At 33.6% G+C, this 18,913-nt stretch overlaps 1 protein-coding gene across 1 annotated transcript in view; it reads right to left on the bottom strand.

Moving 5' to 3' along the window:
• FAM174A (family with sequence similarity 174 member A) overlaps positions 1-18,913 on the bottom strand; it is a 44,086-nt gene that overhangs the window by 12,017 nt on the left and 13,156 nt on the right. The window contains exon 2 of the mRNA XM_017509159.1: positions 10,494-10,628. Coding sequence (XP_017364648.1) covers positions 10,494-10,628 — 135 coding nt within the window. The remainder of the gene's footprint in view (positions 1-10,493; positions 10,629-18,913) is intronic.

Here is an 18,913-nt window from a genome sequence, read left to right as displayed (position 1 = left end):
ATGATTTCATAGTGCATTTGGATCCTAGCATAATGTCTGATACATCCTGCACTAATGTAGGCATTTATTAACAAGCAGCTGTCACAATCACTCTTATTGCAGTTCTGTTACTTCACTCTGTTCAGGCCAGAAATAAAAGTTCTCTTTTAAGAAAAACTACACCATTTACTTAGATATTCTTTTCTGCTCTTTTAGTTATTTGAATATTATCCCGGCTCTCCCCAGTAGAATATAGGTTCTTTGCTAATTTTTATTCAATAAGAGTCAAATTTGGGTGAAGAATTTTAACAAGAGAGAAGTAAACAGGAATAGAAGTAAAGCTAAAAACTTTATTGCTAAACAAGTTAAGATAGATGAAATATGACTTGGTAATTTCAATAGAATATTTATTCCAAGAGTGAATGCTGGACCAAGTCATCATAAGTTTGAGGCCAGGTGTGATCCGAGCACTTTGGGAGGCTGAAGCAGGTGGATCACCTGAGGCCAGGAGTTCCTGACCAGCCTGGCCAACATGGTGAAATCCTGTCGCTACTAAAAATGCCAAAATTAGCCATGTGTAGTGGCACACCTCTGCAATTCCAGCTACTCAGGAGGCTGAGGCACCAGAATTGCTTGAACTTGGGAGATGGAGTTTGCAGTGAAACCTGTAAGTTTGGAAATCTGTGGAACTGTATGTTTCTTTGTCCTTTAGAATTCAATTCAGTAGTACATTGTGCTTATATATACAGTTCATTAACCAAATAAAAATAATCATTGTTTTATACATGACTGTCTTAACCATGTGGTTAGGATGTTTTCAGAGAGTTTTAAACTGGCTCAAGTGTTGTTTTAATAGGAAATGTCACATTCTATTAAGAAAAAAACTTAACTTGAATCAACTTTACTATATTTAATTAGACAGATTAATATAACTTCCAACAGCAGGAATACTACTAAACTGATTTATTTATTAAATCATATTGGGGCTTGGGTGTATTGACAATGACATTTTAAAGTGCTTCTATAAAATTTTCAACAGCTCTAAAAAATATCAATCAGGAATATCAGAGTCAGTAAGGGAATCATCTTTTCAGTTCAGTGGTAAAATCCAAACTGCAACAGTTTTATGTTTCCTGATATTCTCTGATGGCAGACTTTAATTTGCTTTGGTTAACAAAATATGTAACTGATATAATCAGTACAGCAACATATAACACATGTAACCATAGCCACCAGAGACTTTGCTGTAAAAGTGGTTGTAAAACCTACTCTATCCATTGCAGGATATTTGTAGCAATCTTTGCAATTGAAAGTAGATTTATTTATAACAATAACAATGGTAAAATATGCCACATTTCTCGACCTTTCTATTACTTATGATAAAGTAACAGTAAAGTAATTGTGTATACACACACACACACACGCACACATAAGAATATACTTTATATATTGAAGTATATTTCTTGTAATATATAATCATAGATATATATTTAAATAAATATTTTTATATATTTGTATTTACTGGTATATATATGTATATATTAAAGTGTTTAAATAATCACAAGGAAAATCAGTTATGTGAAAATTATGCACATAATCTACCACTTGTTTTCTAAAATCCAGCATTTTATGGACAAATTTCTTGATAAAACAATTTACAATTACATAAGAAGTAACAGAAAATCTGAATAGCTCTATGTCTATCAAAGAACTTTTCCCATCCAATAAAAAAGTTCATTCCCTTAAGAATTTCAGTCATTTGTTCTATCAAACACTGAAGGCAGAAATAACGGCAGTGTTACACAAATTTTTAAAAGACATAGTTGCAACGGGATCACTTCCCAACACATTTTATGAGAAATGCAAACCCTAATATCAAAATATGACAAAGATGCTACAAAACATACACACACACACATACACACACACGACAAAGGAGGACTGGTCTCAGGAATATAATTTTGGTTTAATGTTCAAGAGTCAATGAAATTCAGCATATTTATTGACTAAAAGGCAAAAAACAATCACTTTCAGTACATGCAGAAAAAGTATATGACAATGCTGACAAGCAATATCTCCACAAAAACAGACAGCTTAACTTCTACTTAATATTGGGGCTAGCCCTATCTGATATCTACTTCCTATAATGCTATGGCAATCAAAATAACTTGATATATAATATGCATATAATCCAGAATGTCCAACTATTTAAAATCCACCTATTAGCAGTCTTAATTCCCTCTGCAATCTTTGGTCATCTTTGTTATGTAACTTAACTGATTTATAGGATCTAAGGAATTAGGATGTCAGCATTATATGGCTGTTCTGGGAAATCCTTGGTCAAGTTCCTCTTTCAGGGCCAAAAAAGATCTTGTAATATATATTCACATAAGTATAGACTTTGTTTTTTTCCAATTTACTGGGGGGAAAATGGTATTAACTATGAGTATCATTTGTTACTAAAATGAGCCACAGTAAGATCAATGTGCAGCTTTCACACAAGATAAATGTAAAATGTTTAATGAATTGATAGTTTAATGCATGTTTAATCTCTAATATCAACATTAAAAAATCAGATAGGGTTCTACCCATTAAATTAAAAAGTCAGATGGGGTCCTTGTTCAAATAAAGTAATGGTGTTTGGAATGTATATCTCATTACAGAAAATAAATTCTAAGCCACAGAAGGTAATAGGAATAAACACACCTCTTCTCACACCTCTTTAAAAATGTTGTTACATGGTAGAAATGTGGTTGCCTTCCCCAAATTACACTCACACCAATTCCAGACCTCTGTGTTTAGACCTTGAAAAAAATAGCACAGAGGTCTAGAGTCAGTGTGAGTGTAATTTAAATGATGTTTCATATTGTTTCAACAAGAGAATAAAAGGAAAATAGAAAAACTGTATGACCATTCTTTGCTTCTTTGTGTCCTGAAATATCCATCCTTATTGCTCATTTTTAATCAAGAAAAGTAAATATGATCTAGAGAAGAGCATTATTCTTGAGTTAGTCAAAAACCAAAAACTGTGAACCCCAACTCTGTACCTTAGACTCCTTCATTCTGTATTGTGGGCCTATATATATCCATTAGATTTTTAAATGCATGAGACTCAGCATTTTGTCCATTTTTGTGCACTACTCTATGCATCCCAGAGCTTAGTAGAGTGTCTGGGGTGCAGGGTAGATAGTTAATCAGTGCTGTTAATGAAAGAATGAATCTATCCAATTTGCTCTGCCCAGTGGGATATCATCTTATAGGTACCTTCAATTCCTCATCATTAGAACTGAGTTCACATTATCTGGCCCATTATTCTGTTCCCAGAAATTTACCCTTAAAATATGCCTCCAACAATACAAAAATACATTTGCATAAAGTTATTCATTGCAGTACTATTTATAATTACAAAATGACTAAAAACTACCTAAATGTCAAACCACAGGTGATTCAATAAACCATGGTTATTATGCTATAACCACTTTGGAGTAATATGGAGCTGTAAATTTATATATATATTACCCTGTATAGAGTAATATGTAGCTCCAAATAGTATCATATATGTTCATATATATATATGGCATAGTATATGGCATGACTTATAGCTATGTATTACTCTATAGTGAGTATAATGCATACACATATGGTATGACTTACAGAAAATGTCAAATAAAACAAAAAAGTATAATAGAGCATATTACATCTTAGGTAAGAAATGAGGGAAACATAAGAAATACATATTTCTGTCAACTTTTACCAAAATAAAAAAAACTACAGGGAAGATAAACCAGAAAATAATGAAGTTGATTCTCTACAAAGGATGAGGTAGGATGAATGGAGTGGAGAGTGGAAGGTACATGAGAGACTGGAACTTTTTTGTGTATCTGTATATATTTGTATGTGTTTAAATTTTCTGTATAGTATTAACTTTTGGAAGCATGCTAGTGTTTTTCATATAAAAAAATAAAAATAGGAAAGGAAGTAGAAATCTAAAACAGAAAGGAAACTAAAATAAATTAAATTATATTTCAAATGACTACTATGAGCACACCGAAGATGGGTGTGGGAAATAACTAAGCCAAATTATTTATGAACACAGTATCTGACTACATACCCTCAGTACTGGACATGATGGGACTGTGAGGAGAAAACTGCAAACTTTCATAAATTTTTTTTAAAGTTTTTTTTAAGCAAAGCAATTTTTTAATAAGCAAAGAAACTCAGAAACTAATTCAGTTTTATTACAAGACTGAATGAATTAGTAAAAGTATTGAAGCCAGAGATCTCATGACAGTAGAAAAACACAATTATGGAAAGAAGAAGGCAAACAAGAACCTGGTAGAAATAAACCAGGATGGGAAGTATGAAGTAATAGTATCTAAAGTATGCACATATGTATGTATATGAAAGCAGATGGACACATGTATATTTATGTATATATATATACATACATTTAATGGAACTGTGTGCTGAAAGTTCCAGAAACAAAGTCAACCCAGTTCCAAAGACTTTAACTAGTGTCCATTCAAAGAAATCAGGGCTCTATGGAGAAATGCCTCATTTCAAGGCTGAGTCCAAAAGTACCTAGATTATCTTGTGAGGCTGGAAAGTAAGGTACTTAAAAAAAAATGGGACCAAGTTTCAAGGACAGAAACCATTTGAAGAAGCTTCCACTGACCTCATCTGGAACCACATGTGCACTAAATTAAGTACAGCAATGAATTATGAACAACTGACAAAGAGAAAATCATCATTACATTTTGATGATAAGGAAGAAGGGAAGGTTTTTGCTTATAGAAGAATGTCAATGCTGATTGGTATGTTTGAATTAATTATGTTCTACGTTTCATAATGAAGATTAGATTAGGCAAGAATTGTGATGAATAGATATTAAACATAAGGAGAAATTTAGATGAGAAATAGGATATTTCCATGATTGTAAAATGTTTCCTTATTAGTTATGGAGGGGAAAAACCATTAAGAGTGGAGAAATTGGACAAAGCTTAAACAGATGAAGTACAAATGGACATCTGTGTTTCCAGATATGATATCTTTAAGAGACAGCATGAACTAGACGTATTTCAACTAAGAATGAGGAGCCTGAATTCAATTATGAGGAAACATCAGAACATCAGATAAACACAAAAGGAGAGGTATGAATTCTTCTGTATACATATTATGACAGAAAAAAGAACACTTAAGAGAATAGGATAAAATGCTAAGAACTAGTACATCTGAAAAACAAGCATATAATATTTTGTACTGTTTTTATTCTTGTAAACTTTCTGTAAGTTTAAAATTATTTCCAGACAAAAAGGATTTTTTAAAAAGTAATGCATGAATATATGCTCAGATAGGTATAGAAAGATATTAGATAGGTACAGAAGGAAAACTAAAGATGAAAAATGAATTGTCATAACTCATCTTTTCACAGTCAAACTTCCCAAAGTCAGAATTTTTTTTGTTTGGTTTTGTTCTGCTCTCGAATGTATCTCAAACACCTAGACCAGTGCTTGGCAAATAAACAGCTGCTACATCATTCATTTGTTGGATAAATGAATGAATAGGTAAACAGAAATGCGCTATTCCTGTCAGTTTATTTAGATATATATTAAAATTTTTTCTGATTAAGTAAATTGGGTCAGATTATTAAAAAACTCAAGATGATTTCATTCTTATCCCTGAAACATGCTTTACCATTATTATAACCAGTTCTCACTCTTTCACTCTCAAAACACAGCACCTATATCTTGGTTAAGATGGTAATAAAGGAAGATAATTTAATACCTTCCAAAGCTGCTTTAATAATTGACTCCTCTCTGCCTTTCCTGCTGTAACTGTAATGCAAGTTATCCCATGCATCTGCACCAACTAACTACTTTTATTCCCTGTCACTTTACTCTTTATCTTGGTCTCCTTCAACCCATGCAAGTCAGAGTAACCTTTAAAATACAACTTTGTAATCAAAGTTTCCCTTGTGTTACAATTTTCAAAATGACTTTTTATGACCTATAGAATTGATGATTAGCATAGATTACAATTGTTTCAAGAACTTTTTATGTTTCCATCCTTACTGAGGTACAATTGTCGAATAAAAATTGGGTATGCTTAAGGTGTTTACCTTGATTTTATGATATACATATACTATGTGAAACAATCATTGCAATCACACTAATCAACATATCCATCACCTCATGCGATTACCATATTTTTGTGTGTAGCAAGAACACTTAACATCTACTTTCCTAGAAAACTTAAAAGTACACAATAGTGTATTGTAAACTATATTCACATTGTTGTACATTAAGAAGTTATTCATCTTGCATAACTTACTCGTCTTGCATAAATGAACTTACTCATTTTGCATAACTAAAACTTTGGAACCCCTGACTAACATCTTCGTATTTTCCCTTCTCTGTAGTCCCTACCAACCCCTATTTCTATTCACTACTATAAGCTTGACTATTTAGATACCACATATAAAAGAGATAACGCATTATCTGTCTTTCTATGTCTGGATTGTTTCACAAAGCGTAAATTCCTCCAGGTTCATCCATATTGTTGCAAATGTCCAGAGTTTCTTCTTTTTTTAAGGCTGAATAACATTCAATAGTGTATTATACATATCATTATATATATTATACATACATATACATATCATACTTTTCAAATTTATTTATCTGTTGATATGGTTTGGCTGTGTCCCCCTCCAAAATTTCATCTTAATTGTAGCTCCCATAATCCTCATGTATCATGGGAGGAACCTGGTGGGAGGTAACTAAAACATGGGGGCAAGTTTTTCCCATACTGTTCTCATGATATTGAATAAGTCTCATGAGATCTGTTTCACAAAGGGCAGTTCCCCTGCACATGCTGTCTTGCCTGCTGTCATGTAAGACATGCCTTTGCTCCTCCTTTGCCTCTGCCATGATTGTGAGGCCTCCCCAGCCATGCAGAACTGTGAGTCCCTTAAACCTCTTTTTCTTTATAAATTTCCCAGTCTTGAATATTTCTTCAAAGCAGTATGAAAATGGACAAATCCATCTGTCAATGCACATTTAGGTTATTTCCACAACTTGGTTAATGTGAATAATGGTGCAGTGAACATGGTGTGCAGATCTCTCTATGCAATACTGATTTCCTTTGGATAGATATCTAGCAGTAAAACTGCTAAATCATAATTTATTAAGGAATTTCTATACTGTTTTCCCTAACAGCTGTGCCAACTTATATTCCCAAAAAGAGGTCATGTGCCCATTTGAAAATCAGATTATTTGAGATTTTTGGCTACTAAGTTATATGCATTCCTTATAAATTTTAGATATTAACTCATACATATATATATATATATTTATAATAATATAAATATTTTGTCCCACTTTTTAAGTTTCTTTTCACTCTGATGATCATCTCCTTGGCTGTGCAGAAGCTTTATAGTTTGATGTAACCCCATTTGTCTCTGTAGGTAGCACTGTCAAATGCTTCTTCTGTGTCTATTGACATGATCTTATAGTTTTTTCTTTCAACCTATTACTGTGTTCTATCGCATTGATTTGCATGTGTTGAAAGATCTTTGCATTCCAGGGACAAATCCCACTTAGTCATGGTGTATCATAATTTTAAAATGCTGCTGAATTCAGGTAACTAGCATTTATTGAGGATTTTTGTATCTATGTTCATCAGAAATATTGGCCTGCAGTTTGCTTGCCTTATGGCATCTTCGTCTGGCTTAGGGAAATACTAGCCTCATAAAATGAGTTTTTAAGTGTTTCTTCTTCTATTTTTCAGAATAATTGAGAAGGACTGGTATTAATTCTTCTATAAATATTTGGTATAATTTACCCATGAAGTCATATGGTCCTGAAAATTTCTTTGTTGGAATGTTTTTGACTACTGATTCAATGTCCTTACTTGTTACTGGTGTGTTTGGACTTTGAATTTCTTCTTGACTCAGGTTTTGTAGATTGTATGTTTCTAGGAATTTATCCATTTTTCTAGGTTTTCAAATTTGTTGGCATATAATTGTTCATAATAGTCTCATGCCATTTATTTTTTATTTCTGAGGCATCCATTGTAATTTCTTCTCTTTTATTTCTGATTTTATTTATTTGAGCCTTTCTTTTTTTCTTAGTCTAGCTAAAGGTTTATTGATTTTATTTATCTTTTCTAAAAACAAAATCTTAATTTTATTTATTTTTCTCATTATTTTTTTCAACTCCATTTAATGTATTTCTACTATAATCTTAATTATTTTCCTTGTTTTAGGGTTATTTTTCTTTTGCCACTTTCTTAAAGAGCGAAGTTAGGTTGTTTATTTGAAGTCTTTCTTCTTTCATAACATAGGCATTTACTGCTATAAGCTTCTTTCCCAGCACTGCTTTTGCTGCATCCTGTAAGTTTTGTTATGCCATGTATTTTTGGTCTCAAAATAGCTTTTAAAATTCCCTTTGATTTCCTATTTGACCCAAGAGTGTGATGTTCAGTGTGTTAGTCCATTCTTTCATTGCTGTAAAGACATACCTGAGACTGGGTAATTTATAACAAAAAGAGGTTTAATTGGCTCATGATTCTGCAGACTGTAAAAGCATGGTGCTGACATCTGTTTGGCTTCTGAGGAAGTACCAGGGAGGTTTTACTCATGGTACAAGATGAAATGGGATCAGGTACTTCAAATGGCAAAAACAGGAGCAAGGAGGAGCAGACACGACATACTTAAAATAACCAGATTTTGTGAGAACACTATCATGAGGACAGCATCAAGCCATGAGTGATCAGTCTCCATGACCCAAGCATCTCTCACCAGGCTTCACTTCCAGCATGGAGGGTTACAACTGATGTGAGATTTGGCCTGGAGTTATATTCAAACTATATTTTTTAGTTTCTACATATTTATACATTTTTCTGTTTTCCTGATGTTACTGATTTCTATTTCTATTCTATGGAGGTTGAAAAAGATACCTGGAATAATTTCAATCATCTTAAAGTTGCTAAGACTTTTTTGTGACCTAACATGATGTATCCCAGAGTGCATCCCATGAGCACTTGAGAAGAATGTGAATTCTTACGTTGTTGGGTGCAAAGTTGTGTATGTGTCTGTCAGGTCCATTTAGTCTATAGTGTTGTTTAAGTCAGTGGTTTCTTCATTGATTTTCTGTCTAGATATTCTATTCACAATTGTAAGTGGAATATTAACGTCCCCTAAATTATTTTATGGCTGTCAATTTCTTGCTTCAGATCTGTCAATATTTGCTTTATAATTTAGGTGCTCTGATATAGTCATTCTAATTGTCATATCCTGTTGAATTGACTCTTTTATTATGTAATAATTTTTTTTTGTCTCAAGAGATAGTTTTTGACTTAAAATCTAGTTTGTTTGATATAAATTTAGCAACCTCTGCTTTGCTTTGGTTACCATTTGCATGGAATATCCTTTTCTGCCCCTTTTCTTTCATCTTACATGTGTCCTTAAATTGAAAATGAGTTTTTAATGAACAGATACAATTGTTTTATTCATGTTTGCCTACCCAGACTGTAATACTATTAAAATGTATAACTGATGAACATATTTTTATTAAATGAATAAATGACAAGCATTACTAAAAGTTCCTTTGTGTGTGTGTGTGTGTGCGCGCCCGTGTGTGCGTGTGTATAAATAGTTTCGCTATATAGATAGACAGATGTAGATATAGATATACAGGATTTAATAGTCCAATTTTTGTTGAGTCATCACCTTTTCTGTATTCCCAAGATTTCTGTTTTCTCTGCATTTGTACCTGACTCTGGACTCTAATTCTCCTTCACCCAAGTAATCCTTCTGTATTCCAATATGTCTTTCCTTATTAGGTTGAATCTTTGTTGCCCTTTTTTCCCCATTCTATTTGCATCGGCATTTATTTCACATTCATGTCATTTAATTTATCCAAACCTCTTAGGAAAGGTCTTAACACCCAGTAAGAATAGATCTCACTATAGATATTACAGCTATACGATCAGACCATGAACAATTAGCCCCCCAATTCTGCAAGGCAGCACTATTTACACAACACTGGAACCCAAACTAAAAACAAACTATCTTCAGAATACAAAAAAGAAACTAGGTTTACTAAGTATCACACACACAGACACACAGACACACACACACACACAGACACAGACACACAAGTTAATACAAATTGCATGAATGAAGAAGTTAATGGGTCCTAGGGTCAATACCTGGGTGGTGAAATAATCTGTATGACAAAACCCCATGACACAAGTTTACCTGTGTAACAACCCTGCACTTGTACCCCTGAACTTAAAAGTTAAAAAAAGGAAAAAAAATTTTAAGAATTATTTTGAGCTGGTATCTATTTCAGCAAAACAATGTGAATGTGAGCTATGGGGTAGACAGGAAAAATAACTTCATTAAACAGAACTGAAGAAAATCTGTGTTGGAATATAAACTGTTAAATGAAAGTCTACTTTACTTCGCAAGACTTGCTTCCAGATTTATGGAATTAAACTATTGGAATACTTACCTTCGAGGATGATTGGCATCAAACAATGTGTTATCATCATCCTCATCATCTTGTTCTAAAGGAGTCAATTCCATGTTTTCTATGTTAGTGTCCAAAACTCCGTATCTCCTAGTCTTTCGGTTTCTTCTTCTCATCCTAATAAATATAACAAATTAATGAATAAAAATTATTTAATATGGCATAGATGATCCTTAGTTTATATTTATTTGTAAATTAAAATAATTTTTCATTCTATTTCTGACATAGAAAACACTCAATATCAGAATGGATACTTTCAGATATACAACAAATGTTACCATCTAGGATTAAACTTTATGAAACAAAACCTACTCCTACATGTTTATGTGCCATCACCTGTTTCTTCTGTTTGACATACTCTCTGCTCCCTGTGTCAACTGATGGTGTTGACAAATAACTTTTAAGCCTTAGTTCAGGAACCATACTTCAAGCCTCAATTTTTAAAGGCTTAGGTCAGGTACTTCTTTACTGAAACCTCCTGTTCCAGCCTTTTCCCCATGTCCTCTCCTACCCCTGTGTGGATGCCCCTCTAAGAAACTGTATGCATATCCATGTTCACAGACTAGACTGATAGCTCACAACTCTAGCCATACACCAGAATCACTCAGGGGTATTTTTTAGAGCCCCATGTTTAGGTCATAACTGAATCAAAAAGCCCAGCAAAAAGAATTACATATCAATATTTTGTTGAGGTTCTAAATGTGATTCCAATGTGATATAAAACCACTATCTGAGATCAGCGGTCCTTGCAGTGTGGTTCTCTGGATCAGCAGAATAACAGTCACCTAGGAACTTATAAGAAACGCAAATCTTCACGGCTAGCACAGACTTGGTGAATAACAAACTTTGAAGATGCAATCCAGAAACCTGTGTTTCAACGAACATTTCTTATGCTTTTGATGCATACTCAAGTTTGAGAACCACTGCCTTAGAGAAACTGAAAAGATTCAAAGGTGCTTAACATTCATTATTATTAGCTGTGTTTATGAAATCTCATGATTTAGAGCCCTACTTCCAGTTTGTGTCTCAAATAACTCATTCTTTTCCTTCAAATCATTTACCTTAATTTGCATTCCAATGTGCCGATGTATATGTCTATGTGGTGTTTATTCACCTGTCTCTCTCACTAAGCGCTATATGAGCAGCAACCAAAACTGCTTTATTCACCACTATATAACCACTTTCTAGTACAGTGATGTATCAATTAAGATGTTCCTCAATTAATTATTGAGGGTCTGAGTGACTTCGACCGTGGCAATCCAAAACCATGACCCTGCAAGGAATGCCTAAATCATCTCCAATGCAATAACTTGAACTCCACACATAGGAAAATGTGTTTCACAAGAGTGTCAATTGAAATTTAAAAACAAAATATTTCAGCAAGTTATCACAAATAAAATCAGTTTACATAAATTCTGATTTACTCTACATGACATAGTAAGTGGGATAAGAAATACTTAAGCCATAATATCAACTGTAAAGAGGAACGTGAGCCTCTTCAAACATGACAGTGAAGCCCCTGGGGGGAAAAATACCTTGAACAAATACTTAAGACTTACTAAGCATCAGGTATGGTATTAGCTTTTGGGTATAAACTGCCTGGTCTCAGTGTTAAAACTTATAAAATGTTACTAAGTGTGAACGAACACAAACCAAGAAAATTTCTATCAGTCATTACCTATAGAGCTATACATATACACGTACAAAGTGATGGAACAGGAAACAGAGTTAAGCATAGTATTTAAAGTCACAAATGTACCCAATAAAAGAGTCAATAAATATTAGCACTAGCAAAAATGAAGTAGTATGAAGTAAAAAGTACTCATTCTTTTATAGTGAGAAATTAATGCTTAGGTTGTTACATTAAGTATATGTGTGTGTGCATGTGTGCACACACACTCACACCCATCATGTAGACCAGAGGTCTAAACTTCCTCTGTAAAAAATTAGATAGTATCTGATGATCTGTAGGACACATTCTGCTATGTATTCATTTAAAATTTTCATTTTACCGCCCTTAAAAAGCTATAGATAGATGATAGACAGATTGATAGATAGCTAGATAGCTAGATAGACATTCTTAGCTCTTAGGCCTTACAAAAACATCAGCAGAAGGAATTTGGCCTGTGGGCTATGCTTTGCCAACCTCTGATTTAGACTCATAAAAGTAATTAGCAAACAAACATAGAAAAAAATAATAAAATCATTGTCTATGGAAAGTAGAACTAGAAAAATAGGCCGGGTATAGTGGCTCATGCCTGTAATCCCAGCACTTTGGAAGGCCGAGGTGGGCAGATCACTTGAGGTCAAGAGTTCGTGACCAGCCTGGCCAACATGGTGAAACCCTGTGTCTAGTAAAAATACAAAAATTAGCCAGGCATGGTGGTGTGCGCCTGTAATCCCAGCTACTTGGGAGGCTGACGTAAGAGAATCGCTTATACTCGGGAAGCACAGGCTGCAGTGAGCTGAGATGGTGCCACTGCACTCCAGCCTGGGTGACAGAGTGAAGACTCTGTTTCAAAAAAAAAAAGAAAAATATAGGGAAGTTAGTTCACTATTGTGCTTTTGAACCATATGATTTAATGACGCCTGCATGCAATCATTTGATTTTAAAAATGATTACATAAAACTAGTTGGCAACATAAATTAAGGATATTGAGAGTTATAATTTCTCTTTCCTTTTGTCAGTCTTTTGCTCAGTCTTCAAAACCATACAGGTTCCAAACATTCTGACAATTTTAGTCCATGAAAAAGAAGTTGGCGGAACTCGCGGATACGGTAGGCGTAGATGAAGGGGGAAAAAAAAAAAAAGAAGAGGTTAATGCCATGTGAAATTATTTTTGGAAATAAACTAGATTCTCCCAGGTCATATATATCAAAGTCAATATGTTAACATGTCATTGTTAGTCACAGGACATGTTGGCAAGTCTTAAAACAAAAAATGATGAACATAGAGCTTAAGGACTTCAACATTTAGCTCATCTGAAGTTCTTCCCTACATCCAAAGTTTTTAACATACCTTCAATGATTTCCAATCTTTCAATGAGTGGTCAAACTAGTTTGCCTAATAATACTATTTTCCTTATCCATGTATAGCCTAAACATTTGACTGCAGTGGTTTGGACCTTTTATTTTATTCTAGCTTATACTGTTCTTTAATTTAATTGTGTATGTAAATATTATCTTCTAAAAATGAATCCAAACTATTTAGAAACAAGTTTGGATTGTTGTTTAGAATCTATTCCATATACAAAAACAGAATATTGTTAGGCATTAAGTAAAATGGGTGATGCAGTTCAAATTTAAATGAATTTACTGTTTTAGTATATGTACTGACTCATTTAAAAATAAGTCAAGAATACTGTATATTATTAAATAAAATTTAAACTTGAAATGTAATTTCTCTTAACATGTCTTTCCTCAGTCCAAAGATATAGGCAGCCATAACCATGAGGTCATATAGCTACATGGCCACATAAAAATATCAAATATAATATAACACCATATTACTATACAGGGTGATTTAACTCAAGGAAGGAAAAAACAATTATAAAGCTTTCAAATAATTTGGGTGATTCAACAAACACTACTGAAAATACTGACAAACACTAAGTATAAAATAAAATACACATTAAAATACACCAAAATTTTAAGTAAAAAGGTGACTTTGTCTTTTAATGTGCATTGTATGTTATTTTTTAACAAAAGAAAAAGAGCTTTAATATCTATGCAATTTTAATAGCCACAGTTCTTTTCTTACAAATGAATGTCTTTATTAAGCTCGTGATACCCAAACTCATCTATATGTGTGCTGACAATTACAAATATATACACACACATGTAGATACAGATATACATATGCACACTTTTCTACTAGACATAGTAAATGCATTTGGAAACACAGAAACAAATTTTGCCAGCTTCTAATGAAAATAAAAATAGGGACTTTATCTACAAGTGTTTACAGAGGAAAGTATGAAAGCCTGAGCAGGCAAAAGAAAATATCTATATGACTACTCATATAAAATTACATTCACTCATCACACGGTATGCTCAGATAAATTATCCTGGTCAGACACTTTCTAGGTATTCACGTTAATATTCAAATAGCTGCCTTAATATAGATGCAGATTCCTTAATGTTCCCATATACTCAGGTTGGTAAACACTATTCCTCCTCCAATAATATATATATAAGTTAGAGTATCAAAATAAAGCTAAACAACAAAGTAAGCTTGATAAAATTTTATGTAAAATATATGACACATAAACAAAACAGAATAAAATTCCATTTCATTTCACTGCTCTATGAAAGGCAGAACACTGATCAATATAAGTTGCTGTAACTTGATATATCCATCTAGTTTGATTTAAGTTTGTTGTAACTTGCTATATCTGCCTGATTTTATTTTTTCCCTTCTGTTTTTTTTTTTTTTTNTTTTTTTTTTCAACTGAGCATCTGTAGGGTAATATAATTCTTAATTTCTTTTTTAGAACATTTAAAACTAGACTGAGGATATATTATTTATTATACAGACACATACACCCCTACCCTGTGTGGTTAACCATAACAATGAAACAGAGTAAGTAATAATCTAAAACTAAAATTTTTGTCTTGACTAGTTTTAGAAAAAAGTAAACTAGTGACCAAAAATAAATGTGAAACTTATTTTACCATTGAAATCTAAATGAATAAATATTAGTGAATCATAACTATAGTGTCTATACTATTCATCAGGAAATTCAACCCCATTGAATATGACACATAGTAAAAATTCTTTTGATGAATTTGACATCAATCTCATCTTTATTCCCCATTTCCACCACCCAATCCATCAGCTGTCAGTCTGACTTCTTCAAGAATCAGATACTAATAAGGGATGTGTTTGCATGTTACAGGTTGAATTATGTCCTCCAAAAATTCCTATGTTGAAGTCCTGACCTTATTTAGAAATAGGGTCTATTTCGAGGTAATAGACTTTATAGAGGTAACTGAGTTAAAATGAGATCATTAAGGCAGGCCCTCATCCAAGATATACTTACAAAAAGGAAAATTTTGGAGATAGACATGCACACAGGCAGAATGCCATGTGAACATGAAAATGTCTTCGAAAAGAACAAGAGAGGCCCAGAAGAGATCCTTCCCTCATAGACTTCAGAAGGAACCAGCCTTGGCAGTACTTTGATTTTGGATTTCTTGCCCCCAGAACTGTGAGACAATAAATTTCTGTTGTTTAAGCCACCCCACTTGTGGTACTTTCTTGCAATTGCTCTAACAAATTAATACCAAATACAAGACATGTATTAGAGAAGGGCCTGTGGAGGATAAAGAGACAAAAGGGAAGGTAAGGAGATCCCACAAAGGGTGATATAGGTCTGACACCTGTGAAAAAGTGGAAAGGAAGGATGACCAGCTAGAAAGAGGTATAGTTTGCAGTGCACTTCTGAAAGAGTCTTGACCAGGCCAGTGGCATGCCTGTAAGCAAAGGTTGCCCATTAGAGGAGTTCCCTGTTAGTGAGGATGGCCAGGCTCTGCTCTACTCAGTCATCGGCTAGGGACAAGGTTAGGAGTTACTACCCTGGCATGAATGCTGTGATGGACCCAAATCTGTGACAGCAGGAGGATGTCAATCAACTTTACTTCCTATAGCATGTTATCTTGAAAGGAGGTCTGATCCGTGTATCTCCATGGCTGCCATAATCACAAGGAACTACTGACTGTACTTCCTAAGAAACATTTAAATTCATTTATATTGCTTCACCATACCACTACTATCCTACCATGTCTTCCCCTGTCAACTAGTTTCCTAAATCACTATCTCTACCTGCTCCAGTCACCCACTAACATTCCCTTCATCCTCTAAAACCTTCAGTGGTTTCCTATTATTCAGCATCAAGTAATGAGTCTGTAATATATGGCCTACAAAGATGAGCACAGGATGGCTCATACTTTCATCTGTAGCCTCACCTTGCTCTTCACATTCCACTCCAGGTTCTCTACTTCAGCCACACAGCCTTCTCTCAGTTCCTCATGATGTCCATGCTTTCTCCGCCATTGGCCTCACACTCTTCTCCCACCTACCACAATACTGCTGTGTGAACGCCTGTTCATCTTTCAGCTGTCAGTTTAAATACAACTTCCTCGGAAATCCTTTTCTGTTCTATCTAGCTAGGTCACAGACTTCTACTATTGGCTTTCACTGAACCTATGTACATGTCCTTTAAAGTGCTTATGAAAAGTTCACTTGCATACTTATTTAAGTAACTATTTGTCATCCCTACTAGATATTTGGTTTTGTGACAGCAGGAGCTATATCTGTTCTTATTCACCACAGCAGCCGCAGCACATAACTTATGCCATAAAGTTGATGACTGATAAATATTGCCAAATAAATTGACTAAATTAGAAATATTCACAATATATCTTCTATTTTCTCTGCATTAAAACGATGTCTAAATTGTATATATAAATCATAACCTTGAATAAAAGAAGTCTGAAAGAATATTTCCAGATACATACCACAACAAAATCTAAGGAACCTTGCCAAATTTTAAATACTAATATAGACCTTTGGAGGTCAACAGTTTTCTGACTCAGGACAAAAAAAAAGTACTAGAATATTTAAATATATTAAACATGTACTCACATCAGGAGTTCTAAGATTTCATTTAGAATGTTTTAGGTATGGTCATAATCTACCCTAACTAGAATCACTAATATTTAGCTTTTATCCTATGCTGAGTAGTTTTATTTCTGTCCTTTGGGTATGCAAATTTACCATATTCTAAAAACAGAGTTTTCCTTCATAAACACTATGAATAACTGAAGTTTATCCTTTCAAAAGCGAAACTGGATTTTTGTTCTAATTTTAACTACTCAGCATTCTATATGGAGCCATATTCAATGCTAAAGATATTCCTGCCTTTCTATACAGAAGATAATGAGATTTTTTAAAAAGTCTCTTTTTAATCTCTCAGGATCATTATAATTAGTGACCTTAATGTAAACTCTCAGGAACTATTAAAATGTATGTGACTCTATGCTGCAGTTCACAAACTACTGTATTTTGAATTCCTTTAGCATTTTTTCATTATTTTTTAAAGCCCTTTCTATTAGCCTGACAGTTATCAAGCTCTGTCCCCTTCCACAATCTTGACCACGTGCATCATTAAGTAGAAAGTTCCTCCAACGAGGTATCCTGCTACTGCTGAGTTCTAGTAAAGTGCTCACTGCTAACACCAAAAAAACAAAAAAAAAAAAAGAAAGAAAACAATCAAAAGCATGTTCATGCATGTTCAGAACACTGTAACCTTGTTTTCCTTGATAGATACCTTTTCTCTCCCAACTTCTTGTAATTCAGCACATACAATCAGTTCCTGTGCTTAGATTTGTCTCCTGTTTGAGGGCATATTGGCAAACACTCCCAGGTAAAGTAAATCCTAAATCATTGTTATATAGTTTGGCTTTGAAGTATTCCATATGAGAGTATGTGGCACAGTTTCCTTGTCATCTCTCCTCTTTGTCCTGACATGGATTGGTTTTCCCTTTTAGGCCCTAATGCTCAGGATGTGAGTCTTGATAATTCTTCTGACCTCCATTTCTAAAAGTTCAGCATGGATTTATTTCACAATCAACATTAAAGTTCTATCTACATGTTCAGTATCCCCAAGATTCATCCTTTGTGGCCTCTCACTGGTTCTATAACCAGCGTTTTCCGAATTATCGTATAATCTCCTTTTATTCCCCTTATACTGATGCTGTCTACAGCCCCATCAGATCTACCATCTTGCTAATTATAGCTTTAGCAGTCAGGTACCACACAGGTATACATATAGATAAATATACATATATAAAAATACATAGAGATTTAAGATATAAATAATACAAGTATACATATAATTATAATGCATAACATTATTTGTATACATATTTAAAGCTTCTATTTTATAAGTGAGAAAATTAAAGTATAAAAATAAAAATAGTGATAATAATAGCAATGATTTATGAGATGGAGGTATTAAAAACATTATAGTAAAACTCCCCAGATAAATTAGAATTGCAATTCTAGATACAAAAACATGTGACTATGAAGAGCTGATGTCTTCTGTGCATGCACATATGCCAGGCATTGAGCTAAACAGCTCATAAACACTATCTGATCCTCATAACAATCCTACAGGTTAAGTAGCCTCATTTCATCCATAGAAAGGCAGAAATTACAGAAAATTACATTTGGGACAGTGAATGGTAGAGCTAAGATTCATACATAAGTAATGTGACTAGTGAGTCTGAGTTTTAAAACATTGAGACAAAAGGTATTCCTAAGGAATCTAAGTGATTTTAATCGAGGTCACAAAATTAGTTGACAAAACAGTCTGCTGATCCTCAAAACAACTATCTTA

Source organism: Cebus imitator, unplaced genomic scaffold (genome assembly GCF_001604975.1).
Source record: "Cebus imitator isolate Cc_AM_T3 unplaced genomic scaffold, Cebus_imitator-1.0 Scaffold408, whole genome shotgun sequence".
NCBI classification, from domain to species: domain Eukaryota; kingdom Metazoa; phylum Chordata; class Mammalia; order Primates; family Cebidae; genus Cebus; species Cebus imitator.
Note: the sequence above shows the minus strand (reverse complement) of the source record. Positions and strands in the feature narration are given on the sequence as shown.